Below are 13,321 nucleotides of genomic sequence, written 5' to 3' on the forward strand. Positions count from 1 at the left end.
GTTTATAATAGCCTATATGTAATTGAACACTTGAAATGTGCCAGGGACTACTTAATGGTCCACATGTATGAACTTATTTAATCCTTACATAACCCTATGAGGTATGTGCTATTGTTATCCGCATTCATGGACGAGGAAACTGAAGCGTGGACGTTAAGTAGTTGTGCCAGGGTACTTACTAGTTAATGGCAGAGCTGGAATTCAGTCCCAGGCAACGTAGAATCCATGCTGTTAACCACTAGCTGGTGCCGGTGCTGTCTTTCATATTCTTTCTTGATCCTCTACCCCTCACTCCTTCCCTACTCCAGAGGCAGCACAGTCCTCAAGTTGGACTCTCTCACCTGTTCATATTTTTATATGTTTGCTGCCTATTACTTACCCGTAAATGTTATACAATGTGGTTTAAAGAAGAGTGGTATCCTCAGCTAACTAGAAGCCTGCACTTTTTTTTTTTTTTTTTTTTGAATCTCAGTTTGAGATTTATCCATATTATTACATGTAAATCTAGCATATTTTAAGAGCCTAGTATATTTTGTGCTTTATTTATCCATATACACAACCCCTGACTGTCGGGATGAATAATGTTAAGAGTCTAACATGGAATGTATCACATACAGAATGCCCTTCCTGTTTGTTTCCAGGAGCACTGCACCTTAGATAAGGCTCTGCACCTCACCGCCTGAGCTACCTGGTGTGTTGTGAGGGTGCTGGACTGGATGCAGTAGCCCCGAGCTGGCTCGGAAAGTCTGTGCAGTAGAACGCAACAGGCTTGCTTCCCTGCTCTTGGCAGAGGTAGCCTGAGTTTGGGATTTAGAATTTATCCAAAATAATTCCCACACAAGCATTTCAGAGTTGCCAAATATTTTTTTTCCTTGCTTTCATTCATAGAGATTGACAAATATCATATGATATTGCTTATATGTGGAAGCTAAAAAAAAGGGTACAAATGAACTTATTTACAGAACAGAAATAGAGTCACAGATGTAGAAAACAAACTTGTGGTTACCAGGGGGTAAGGGGGGGGTGATAAACTGGGAGATTGGGATTGACATAATACACGCTACTATATGTAAAATAGATAACTAATAAGGACCTACTGTATAGCACAGGGAACTCTACTCAATACTCTGTAATGGCCTATATGGGAAAAGAATCTAGAAAAGTGCATATATGTATATGCATAACTGATTCACTTTGCTGTACACTTGAAACTAATATAACATTGTAAACCACTATACTCCAATAAAAATTTTTTTTTAAAAATGTTTTCACATTGGAAGGATCTTAAGTCTGTGCTATCTACCCCCAAAACTTTAGTGTAAATGATTTTTTAATTTGAATGATTGCTCTTAAATGTTTTAGCTACCACAGGTCGTTTATCTGGAGCTTTGAGACAATCAGATAGAGGAGATGAGGGCACAATGGAGCAGCCCTTTGAAAACATTTTCCAGAACATATTGGTGCTTATGGGGTTGCACACATTTTTGCTTTTCTTGTTTTTCCTCATCATCATCCATGGCCGATTCCTGTCTTTTCCTTCTTGCTTGATGTCACCACACACTCTGTATTGGCCCATGTTGGAGTATCTTCAGCCTAGACAGCTTTTAGCAGCAAGCATTAGTATAAGCCTTGGCCATTTCTGAATGGGGGTTTTAGATTAGACTGGGGAAATACTCCAGTCTGTTAAGTGGGGGGAAAGCCGCATAATTGTATTACTTTTTTGTACCTTAGGAACGTGTTGTGGGCTTCCACATACTGGGTCCAAATGCTGGAGAAGTTACCCAGGGCTTCGCAGCAGCTCTCAAGTGCGGGCTGACCAAAGACCAGCTGGACGGCACCATCGGAATCCACCCCGTCTGCGCAGAGGTGGGTCGCTACGTTTTAAAGGCTCTGTTTCAAAGTGACCGTCACCTGGCTTACAGGGGGCAGATCTAGGACTCTGCAGCTAGTGTTCTTTCTGATGTACTCGAGCTACTTTTTCCTCCTTAGAGCTTATTAGTGATGGAGAATATCTCAAAAGGAAGCCTTGTCTCTAGAAATGATTTTTTCTCTTTCATGTGTTTCTCATTCCTGGTAACCGGATAGTACCGTCATGCTAAATGGTAAAAATGGTGAGAGTGCTTTATAGAGATGTGCCTCAAATCTTTTATTTATCATGTGTCCTAAATTATTTTCATGGCAGTCAGCTAATAATGCCGTTCGTACCCAGAAAGAGCATCAATCCTAGTTATCCCTGAGCTACCTGGAGGCTAAGTGATGTCTACCTTGTGAGCTTTTGACATCAAAGAATGAGAATGAAAGTGAGGCTTGTAAAAGATCAAGCAAATGGCAGTAGAACTGGAAATTGACCAGTGTGGGCCTCTGGGTGTCAGTGTTTCTTCATGCCTGTCAGTGCTCATTCCAAGGGTCGAATATTGTGATACCACTAAGTAGGGCCTGGAAACCAAAAAAGCGTCTAGCTGGAGAACTTGGAGGTGGGGAGAGGTTATCTCATAAAGAGGCTTAGGTATGGAGCTGAGAATTGCAGCCTGGAAAAATGTTCTCATTTCCTTTTTCTTTGCCTTTTCCCTGAGTAGGGATAGTGTCTTCCTCTGTATTAACATGCACCTGTTTAGTGGCATTATTCATAGAAAACTTTGTGTGTATGTGTTGTTTTGTTCTGTGTTTCTGTTCTGTGTGTTTTTTCTTTTCTTTTTTTGAAAACTGTTGTTCTTGTGAAGTAAAACTAAATTTCAAAAATTATAAATAAAAATTGAAAAGAGAATAGATTTTAAAAGCTCTTAAAGAACAGGCAGTATGTCTTTTATTCAGTGTAATGACTGAGACTGTCTAGGGAAGGAGCCAATTAACTTAATTTTTTTTTTTTTTTCAAGAACACTTAGTGTGTTAGTTTCCTGGGGCTGATGTAACAAACCACCACAAACTGGGCATTTGAAGACAACAGAAATCTATTCTCTCAGAGTTTTGGAGGCTAGAGTCTGAAATGAGGGTGTCAGCAGGGCTGTGCTCCCTTCAAAGGCGCTCTAGAGAGGATGCCTTCTTTGCCGCTTCAGCTTCTGGGGTTGCCGACAAGCCTTGACATTTCTTGGCTTGTAGATGCATCACTCCAGTGTCTGCCTCCGCTTTTCAAGTGATCTTATCTCCTGTGTATCTAGGCCAAATTTCCCTCCTATTGTAAGGATAATTAGTCATTGGATTAGGGCCCACGCGGATCCAGCATGATTTCATTTTAACTTGGTTACATCTGCAAAGACCCTGTTTCCAAATAAGGTCATGTGCACAGTACCAGGGCTTAGGACTTGAACATCTTTCTGGGAGACTTAATTCAACCCACGACAGTGAGTATATTTAAAAGTCTAAGATACTTAACAATAACAACAGTCATCTCCAACAGGGATAAAGATGTAACGTCCCAACTTGGTTATGCGAGTGTCTAATTTTTTAATCTGAATTCGGTTTTCAGTGGGCTGGTTGAAAAGGCTGATGTGTGCTTGCCTCCTGCCGCCTCACTTGGTTGTGTTGTATCGTGTCGTGTCGTGTCGTGTTGTGTTGTGACCCAGCAGCAGTGAGAGCGTGGCAGCATCTTGGCAGGATGACTGCCAGCTGGGCAGAGAGGTGCAGTGAAGAGGCAGGTGTCCTCCTGAAGCCCGGGCCTGCAGGGAGATCAGCCAAAGGCCTGCTCCCGCAGTACACCTGGCACCATGGGAACCCTTTTTAAGTCTTGATGTTTGCCACTGTGCCTCTCCACCTGTTGGTTCTCTTATGACGTTGAAGCTCAGAGGTGAATGTCCTACTCCTCTGATAGGGCTTTTTTCTTTTTCTTTTTTCCAAGCTGGCGGCTGATTAATGAGATAAAAACTCTGGATGCTATTTTGTCACTCCCTGAGCACATCTGTTGTGCAGCCATGTGCCTGGCACTGTGCCGGGCACTGGGGAGCAGCAAGGATTTAGGATGTGAGTCAGAGCAGGGAGGCGGGTGAGGGAAGTGCCAGTGACAGTCCAGTGTGACGAGTCCTGGGGTCGGGGCTCGTGTCAAGTGGGGTTTGGGACAGGTTGCGGGGTGGTCCTTGCCTAAGAGGAAGAGAATGCATTGGTGTTAGTCAGAGGGAACACCAAATAAGAGAACTCTGTGGGAGAGATCATGGCTTATTCAGGGACCTGAAAGGCCCTCAGTACTGCTGTAGCTTGAAGAGCTCAGAGAGGGGTAAAAAATAATAATAATAAAATTAGGCTGGAGAAGTAGGTAGGAAGGTCATGGCCTCATAAACCAAGGCAGGATATTTTGACTTTATCCTGGGGCCATTGCAGTTCAGCTGAGAGAGGTTTAAAGCTGGGTCGGGGTCGGGGTGTGGGGGGAACGTGATCAGACACCTTACTGAGAGAAATCCGTCCGGCTGCGCTGTGGGGAGAGGTCCCCCGAGGCACGTCTGGAGGCGGGCGGGGGCAGGGGCCTGAACCGGGGTCGTGGCAGTGTGTGTCAGAAGACACGGTCCAGGCGAGAGGGAATAGGAGATGGAGTTGATCGCACTAGCCCACTGTTTGGAAATGGGAAGAACTGGGGGTGGTTCACATTTGCGGCTTGCAGTAGGGAGTGGTCGCGGCTTGCAGTCGGGAGCAGCCGTAGAAAGAGCAGCTTCCCGGGGAATCCCACTGCGGAAGCGCCGAGGTTCCTGAGGGCTTACTGACTGTCAGGACCCTGCCCTCCGCGTGCTGACTCACTTATTAGTCCTTACAGGAACCCCACGGGGCGGGTGGCAGGAGTGCCTCCATTTGACACCCAAGGGAATTGAGGACAGAGCGGCTGAGTGACCTGGCAGCTTGGAAGTGGCAGAACCGAGATCCAAACTCAGGCTGGCTGGCTTCCGAGGCACCACGCAGTGCAGACGATGCTCTGCACACCTTCCCACAGCATTTGACGTGGAGATGCTGTAACTCACAGGGCCAGTGGGCCGTGCTGTGCAGAAAGTGTCTAGGGGAGTCCCTGGCATTCGGCAGATACTCAGTAACTGCGTGTGTTAGCTGGTTTTCCCCAGGGTATTTCATTACAGAAGATGTGGCTTGACTAAAAAGTCATCATTACTGTATTTTGGGGAGAGGGGAGTTGGAGGAAGGAGGTATATTTCGAGAAAGCCCCTCTGGTGATTTCTTTTACCTCTGGTTTTGAGCAACTTGCTTAGAAACTAGATTTTGAAAAACCAAACACTTGTGACAAAATCCTGACTGTGGAAATCTTTCTTAAAGCTTCTTGATTGAGAGAAAGTAAAATTTGATCAGTAGGGGATTTTTAGGGACACTCTTGCTAAATGCTGAGTTCTGGCTGGCATAGTATGTAATTGGATTTGCTATTGGACCCACTGGTTGTCTTTTCTGTTTGTTTTTTAGCAAACAGCCATGTGCTGTAGAGGAGTGCCACTCAAAATGCAGTCCACAGAATGTTTGTTACTAGTCCATAATGAGGTCAGGATGGAAATGAAGAAAAAGGTTTAGAAACTTAAAGGGTAATTTGACAGTATCTAATATAATAGAAAATTGGGGTTGTAATTTACATGCCTTTTAAAAGTTTGTTTCCTAATAATTTTTTATCAAACTCCACAAATGTCAGTCCATTGGATGGATTAGAAACAGTAATAATTTGAAAATTGATCCTGGGCATTGCTTTCAAGTGTTTAGAACTTAGCCCGGCTCCCGTGCCAGCTGTGGGTGGTTTGCAGAATGATTCATTGAATGAACTCTTCTGTACCATTTCGATAAAATAACCTGGGCAGTTGCACAACCTTTGGCTCTCAGAAGTAATTGCTTACAAAAGTTGATGAATTCCTCAGTGGAGGCTTTGCTTTTTGGAGCAAAATAGTTTCCAAAGGGTTTCCTTCTGGAATTGCTGGAGGAGGAGGAGGCACTACTCTTGTTTTGACTGAAGGCCCCTTGGTGTCAGTACGAGAGGGGGTCTTCAGGCCTGGGGCGTCAGTGATGGCACAAGCGTTATTCAGTGTGAGGACGGTGTGGTGATAATTTATTCTGGACATCTGAGCAGTAATAGTTGAATAGGAAACTGATTACACATCATTTTGAGTAATAATTTCAACTTAAGTTTATTTGTAGAGAAAAAAAAATGGCTCAAGAAGAAGGAGCATCAGAGAGAGGACCTTGTGAAATGTCTTAAAATGACTTTTAGTGCCAGACATCAGAAGTTTTGTTTTATTAATAATCAGCATAATCACAGTCTTCAGTGAAGGGGGTCTTGTGAGGCTGGGAGGTGTTGGCCAGATAAGAAATGTGTGAGGTACATGCCTACCGCATTTGCCCTTTTGTGAGTGTTCTTTGTGCTGGGATCGAAAAGCTGCCTCTGCTCATTTTTTTAAAATGTATTTTTATGAAAATTCTAAAGCAGCTCTGCACGTATAAAATCTGTGTAAGAATTGACCCCATCAGTTTTTCCGTTTAGACTAACCAACAACAGCAGTTCGGCTTCCCCCATCTCTTTAACATCAGCATGTTTTCCAGTATAAGAAAAATAGATAAGAGCTCTTTTTTTTTTTTTTTAATATCTTTATTGGCGCATAATTGCTTTACAATGTTGTTAGTTTCTGCTGTGCAACAAAATGAATCAGCTATATGCATACATATATCCCCATATCCCCTCCCTCTTGAGCCTCCCTCCCTATCCCACCCCTCTAGGTGGTCACAAAGCACCGAGCTGATCTCCCTGTGCTATGCAGCTGCTTCCCACTAGCCATCCATTTTACATTTGGTAGCATATGTATGTCCACGCCACTCTCTCACTTCGTCCCAGATTCCCCTTCCCCCGCCTCGCCCCCGTGTCCTCGTGTCCTCGAGTCCGTTCTCTATGTCTGTCTTTATTCCTGCCCTGCCACTAGGTTCATCAGTAACTTGATTCCATATATGTGCGTTAGCATATGGTTATTTGTTTTTCTCTTTCTGACTTACTTCACTCTGTATGACAGACTCTAGGTCCATCCACCTCATTACAAATAACTCAATTTTGTTCCTTTTTATGGCTGAGTAATATTCCATAGTATGTATGTGCCACATCTTTATCCATTCATCTGTCTATGAACATTTAGGTTGCTTCCATGTCCTGGCTATTGGTAAGAGCTCTTTTTTCCCCCCTTAATTTGTTTCCATTTTTGATGGGTTTAGTTTTTTAACCACATGTCCTACAAGTTCTATTTCTAAATGAATTCCTGAGAAATAAAACATAAGCTTGCAAATTCACAAGCCTGGAATTTGCTTTAATGTATTCCCTGCCTCATTATTTTTCTTCCTTTATAAAAATTGGAAAGAGAGCATGTTTGATGGTATTTTAAATTGCCCGTGATACCATCATCCGAACATAGCTATTTTCATTATCGCATATTATCTTTCTGTCCTCATCCACAGTCACACATTTTTTTTTTTTAGTCACACATTTTTTAAACAAAGGAGTTGTATTGCTTTTCAAAAAAGAATTGTACTAGTTTACATTGTCATCAGCGTTGAATTTGAGTGCTAATGAAAAGGTTGCAAAATTCAGTGTAACTTTTTCTTTAATAAGTATGAAAGATAACTATTTCAAGGATTTTCACATATCTTTATTAATAAGGATGAACCTTCTGTTGTTATAATTACTGTTTTTTTGGATGCGAGTTGTTCACACATTTTTCTTCTGGGTTCATACTTTAAATGTTTTACTAGCCATTATTACTTGGGTCTGACTTTTTTGAGGTGCTGCTGATACATAGGAAGACGAAAGGCTTTGTTGCTGCTTTTAAGGCTAAAATAGACCACGGGTTTTTCTCAGTCTTGTTCCTCCTTTACACAAAAGTATTTTCCCCTTTTATTTGCAAGTATTTTTGATGCTGATTCCTGTTGCTTTGACCTATATAAGTCAAAGTGGCCTCGATTTCTTGTGCTCTTTCCTCTTTGTATTAAAAGTCAGGAGACCAGTTGTTTCTCAGGAATCAGAGAATGCAGCTGACCAGAAAGCGTGTCCAGGTGTGCTGACAGTGGTACAAGCACTTGATGAGTCTCGCTTCCACTGGGCTCTCTCCCACATCAGCCATGGCCTCCTGTCTCAGTATGACACTTACTCAGTGGTTCTCAAAGGTCGGTCTGGGTTAGAGTAGGACAGATGGACTCTGCAGAATCTTACTAGAGTTACCTTTCAGCTTACTTGGTGTGACCGAAAAGATTTGGATTGAAATCTTAACTGTATTCAGTAGCCAAATAAGTTTCTAAGTTTAATTGATTTTACACCAAGTCCTTTTATGTCTTCATGCCTGGGCAGTAGAGATGATCAGTTTGGGTGGCGATTTTGTTTGGGGTTTTTTGGCCTGTAAAAACAGAGGTTTATTCCTTGTTGGGTGCTAAGGTCATCACGGAGCAGCTGCAGCTCAGCTCCAATTCCATCATCACTCCAGGGCCCAGCTGATGGGGCAGCCTCTCCTGGGGGCACAGCTGGCTGAATGGCAGAGGGACAGGAGGCATAGGAAAAGCACCTTGGCGCCCAAGGCTTCTGTTCAGGAGTGATGCTTCCCACTTCCACGTGTGTCCTTGGCCAGAGCAAGCCCCGGCCCCCCATGTCCGTGTCCAGTAGGGCGGGAATGTATAATGTGCGGTCCACACAGTGTCATCACAGGGAGGTGAAGGCACCATATGTTTTGGAAACTAACAAAAATCTCACAGTTCAGTCACGGTTAACATGAAGAGAGATCAGATTTGACAGAAAAGAAGCAAAATATCTAAGACTTATTAACTGATGATACATCAGCAGTAATGGACATAGAGGAATTAAGGGTCAATTCTAGATGCGTGGCGCGTGGCCTGGTCAATCAAGTAGTGGCGCTGCCACTCACCGGGAGCCATCTGCCTAAAAGGGAGTAGTTGCCTGGATGAGACCATGACGAAAGCATCTAAAGGGGAGAGAGCTGAGGAAGGACCCCTAGGGCCATGCTGCCTGGCCTTGTTCATGCACGTGCACGTGTGGACGGTGGCATTGTTTGGGCAGCACACTGGAATAAGCAGATCAGGCACCTGGTTCTGCAGCCCACCCGCCCTGGGGCTCTGACCACCCTAAGGGCTGGGGGAAATCAGTGTTTCAGGGACGTCCCTGGTGGCACGGTGGTTAAGAATCCGCCTGCAGGGGACATGGGTTCAAGCCCTGGTCCGGGGGGAAGATCCCACATGCGGTGGAGCAGCTAAGCCCGTGCGCCGTAACTACTGAGCCTGTGCTCTAGAGCCCGCGAGCCACAACTACTGAGCCCGCGTGCCTGGAGCCCGTGCTGCGCGACAAGAGAAGCCACCACAATGAGAAGCCTGTGCAACGAAGAGTAGCTCCCACTCGCCACAACTAGAGAAAGCCTGCGTGCAGCAACCAAGACCCAATGCAGCCAAAAATAAATAAATAAATAAATTTATTAAAAAAAAAAAAAAACCAGTGTTTCAGCAGCACACTTCTAAGCCATGGCTGAGGAATAGCCACAAAAGAAGGAAACAGGAAAGAGTGCTTTCACGGAAACAAAAAGAAGAAAGAATTGTTAGAAGGTCAGTGAGATTGACAACAAGAAATGCTCCAGAGAGGCTGAGAAATGAAAGTGGCAAAGGTGTCCTCTGGATTTGGCAATTTAGAGAGTTACTGTTACAGATAGACTGTAGGAGAGCTGCAGGTTTCCTGTTTGGGGGAACTACAAAGTTAAGCAACCAATGGTTAGTTTACCATGCAGTGGGCTTCTAGGCTTTGGACTTTGCGTTAAATTCTCAGTGCGTTGCCTACACTGGTGTTCCTGAAGAAGTTCTAATCTGTGGTCTTTAGGCAACCCGCATTAGAATCACTTGGGACTCTTGCTAAAAATGAGATTCCTGGGCCCCACCCTAGACCTGCCAAGTTAGAATCTGTAATTTCCGTGTATTTTAATCAGCGTGAACAGGCTTTAAGGTTTGAGAGGCCTTGTTTTTTTTGTATGGGCAATCCTGAGTAGTAGCAAATCAAAGCCACCTAAAGATCTTAGGCTCTAAGTCCACAAGGACCAATGTTTCAAGGATGTGAAACCAGGAGAACTTGTCAGTCACTGCAAATGAGAGCATCAGTTGGTCAGGCACTTTGGAAGTCTAGCCAAGTCAGAGTTGCACCTGCCCTCCCACCCAGCAATTGTACCTCTAGCTCCAGGCACAGGGAGATGTACCAGAATGTCACAGCACATTGCAGATAGCATATTGGTTATAGCTTGAGTGGCCAGCAAAAGGAGCCTGGGTATGTAATTTGTAATATACTCACTATTTGAGTAATTGAATATTATAGTACAGGGATCCCCAACCCCTGGGCATGGCCTGTTAGGAACCAGGCCACACAGCAGGAGGTGAGCGAGGGACGCTTCATCTCCCACTCCCCATCGCTTGCATTACTCCCTGAACCATCACCCCCTTCCTGCCCGCCCCGCTCCATCCATGGAAAAATTGTCTTCCACGAAACCGGTCCCTGGTGCCGAAACGGTTGGGGACCACTACTATAGTATATATACTATACTCTAATATGATGTCGTATACTATAGTAATTGAATACTCTTCAGTGAGAAATGGAAGAATTAGAGCTATCTGTGTCCATATGCATGAATAATAGAAATAAAGTATTGAGCCAAGAAAGCAGGTAGCAGAAGAGGATGTATATACCATCTTGCCATTTGCATATTAAGTTTTTAAAAACCTGCAAAAGAAAAGCACCAGTTGGGGCGGGGAGGGAGAAAGTTATCAGGAAGGGGATACACATGGGGCTCGAACCATGTGTTATGAAGCTCCCTGAGTTGGGTGGGCACAACGGTGTTTGTGATAGTACACTTCACTTCTTTCTATGTGTCCAGAATATTTCATGGTATATTTCTTTTAGAGAACTGATAAACAACCAGGGTATTATTTTAATCACCCTCATGCAAATAAGTGCTTTATTAGATATAAGCTACATTTTTTTCTCTTTCACCTTGGTTTTGAAATGCTTACCTTGGTCATATTACATCTCTGTTGTAAGTAGTCACCCAAGTCATTCTTAGTCCCGTGGTGTTACCTGAGCTGCGCCCAGTTAACTTCTGCGCCGGTGTCCGAGTCTCATGCTGTCTCCTCCCCTGCAGGTATTCACGACACTGTCGGTGACCAAGCGCTCGGGGGGAAACATCCTCCAGACCGGTTGCTGAGGTTAAGCCCCAGTGTGGGTGCTGCTGCCAGGACTCCAAACCACTGACGTATTTCTTGCCCAAGTCCAAGGCGAAGTTTGTGGAAGGCTCTCGGGCTTCAGCAGCCACGTGTCCTGTGCTTATAGCCCCGAGGCCCCCTTGGATCTCATGGGCCGGAGGTGACACGTGGGTGGCAGGCAGCATCGCACTGGGGTCAGCATGACGCACTCGAAACTGACTTTCGGCAGAGCTTCGCAGAGGGGCGTCCATGAAGTCACCAGCCTCAAGCCCGCGCGGTGGGTGGTGATGGAACCGTCGAAGCAGTTTTTGCATGGCCTTTCCTTTGTAGGTTTTCTTATTCTCACTGTCAAGCTTTCTCATGTTGGTTATTTTTTTCTTTTTTTCTCCGCCGTGTTAGTGAAAGTAGAGATGATAGCAGACAATTTTTATCCAAAAGCAAGTTGTGGCCACCGTGTGCGAATAAGGCGGCTCGTTGCTGGGACGGCACGCTGTGGCTCCTAGGCTTGTCCCGGGGAGAGAGCGTCTCCCCAAAACAAGTGGTCACCACTGGCCAGGTGTGCTCCCAGGCACTATACCACCGATGATGAAATGGCTACCTGGCCAGCCTGTTGGAGGAATATTCCACTGCAGGGAACTTGGTCATACAGCGTGATCTCCACTGTTCTTCATCATGGAGGCAGATGCACAGCTGAAATGGGGAAAAACAATAAATGTCTTTATTTAGTCCGTTGTGTGCTGGTCTGAGTGAGCTGAGATCTTTTGCAATGGGAAACATTTAGCGTTTGTTTAAGACTTTTTGGGGGGTAGCTTTTGTTTTAAGCTAAAATCACAAAATACTACAGCTTTATTTTTCATGTGTGTTATGCATCTATCCCTTCCTAAGAACTACATTCATGGGAAAAATAAGTCTTTCCACACTGAACAATTTAACTCTTGTGGTAATTACTTTTTTAAAGAAAGCTGTTAATATCATAATTTATTATGTTTGAACACAGGTGGATGTGAAGGATTTTCATGTAAAAACCACATGGTTTTGGCTTTTTCTGTTGACTGTACTTGGTGGAATTTGGGCAGAAGTGTTTCTGCTCCATTAGCGTTCCAACTCGTATTATCACAAAGAGGTGTTAACCCTACAGTTACAGATTTCTGGCTAAATGTACTGACGACGGATCTTATTTAGGCCGTTTTCCCACTACAGAAGTTGGATTTTAAACATGTTGTGGACGTCAGACCTCCCACCAGCACTTCTTATAGCTCCTTTTTCGTTTCCTCACCTCTGTGTGTGTTTCTCGGCTACAGCACTGAGTGGTTGATTGAAAGTACGTTTCTCGATCACCTCAGGGAACTCAGCATCTGCCCAGCATTTAGTCAGCAGATCCCCTGACCCTGTCTGCCTCACAGCCCTGCCTCACCCTCCGTCCCATCTGGTTGTGTGGAGACAATGGGAAAAGGAAAAGAGGAGAGGGGAATTGAGACAGCCAACTGTGTTCAGTTTTCTTTATTTATTTAAAAATTTTTTTTTTCTCATTTGTTTTTTTCTCCAAGTTTGCCAATCTCTGAAATTAGAACGTAGGCAGTACGGGGTGATCATGCCTAATCATGTTGTGATTCTGTCTTCTTTGTGGAATGGAATGTTCTGCCCCCACGAGAAGGATTCCACTTTATAGACTTGTCTGTGTAATTGCCCAGTGTATCAGAACTCATTAAATTCCATGTATTTCTGTTATAAATCTTCTGAAAAGAAACAATGTGAAACCTTAAAAGCTGTTAATATCCACCCTGTGTGGCTTCTTGTTGAATGGTGGTCTTGGGATTGGTCAGCTGAGAGCCCAGTGGACTTCAGGGCTCCTGTTGGCGATGGTGGGAACTAGGAGCTGAGTAAGTTTCATCAGTGCTGTGCTGCGGGGCTGGTTGGTGTGCTGAGGCTCACATTTTAGCCGTGTTGGCATTCCAGATCCATTTTCAGCTTATCCCCACTTGATCTGTCAATCTTAGTTTTTAAGGTGGCAAAACCGCCCCACCTGACAGCAGCACTGTGAGGGTGCGTGAGCCTTCCTTTCTCTCTGAACTGGATCAGTAAGTGTTTACATTGATGTTTATTGTCACGCTCAGATTATTCACTCATATGCACTTAATTTTCTTAC

The 13,321-nt window shown here is 44.4% G+C and overlaps 1 protein-coding gene across 3 annotated transcripts in view; it reads left to right on the plus strand.

The window, feature by feature from the left end:
* Positions 1–12,955, plus strand: part of TXNRD1 (thioredoxin reductase 1) — a 62,184-nt gene extending 49,229 nt beyond the window's left edge. For all 3 annotated transcript variants that reach the window (XM_036866025.1, XM_036866026.1, XM_036866023.1), the window contains 2 exons: positions 1,732–1,866; positions 11,115–12,955. In XM_036866025.1, coding sequence (XP_036721920.1) covers positions 1,732–1,866; positions 11,115–11,177 — 198 coding nt within the window. In that variant the 3' untranslated portion in view covers positions 11,178–12,955. The remainder of the gene's footprint in view (positions 1–1,731; positions 1,867–11,114) is intronic.
* The last annotated feature ends 366 nt before the right edge of the window (positions 12,956–13,321 follow it).

This window comes from Balaenoptera musculus, chromosome 10 (assembly GCF_009873245.2).
Source record: "Balaenoptera musculus isolate JJ_BM4_2016_0621 chromosome 10, mBalMus1.pri.v3, whole genome shotgun sequence".
Lineage (NCBI taxonomy): Eukaryota > Metazoa > Chordata > Mammalia > Artiodactyla > Balaenopteridae > Balaenoptera > Balaenoptera musculus.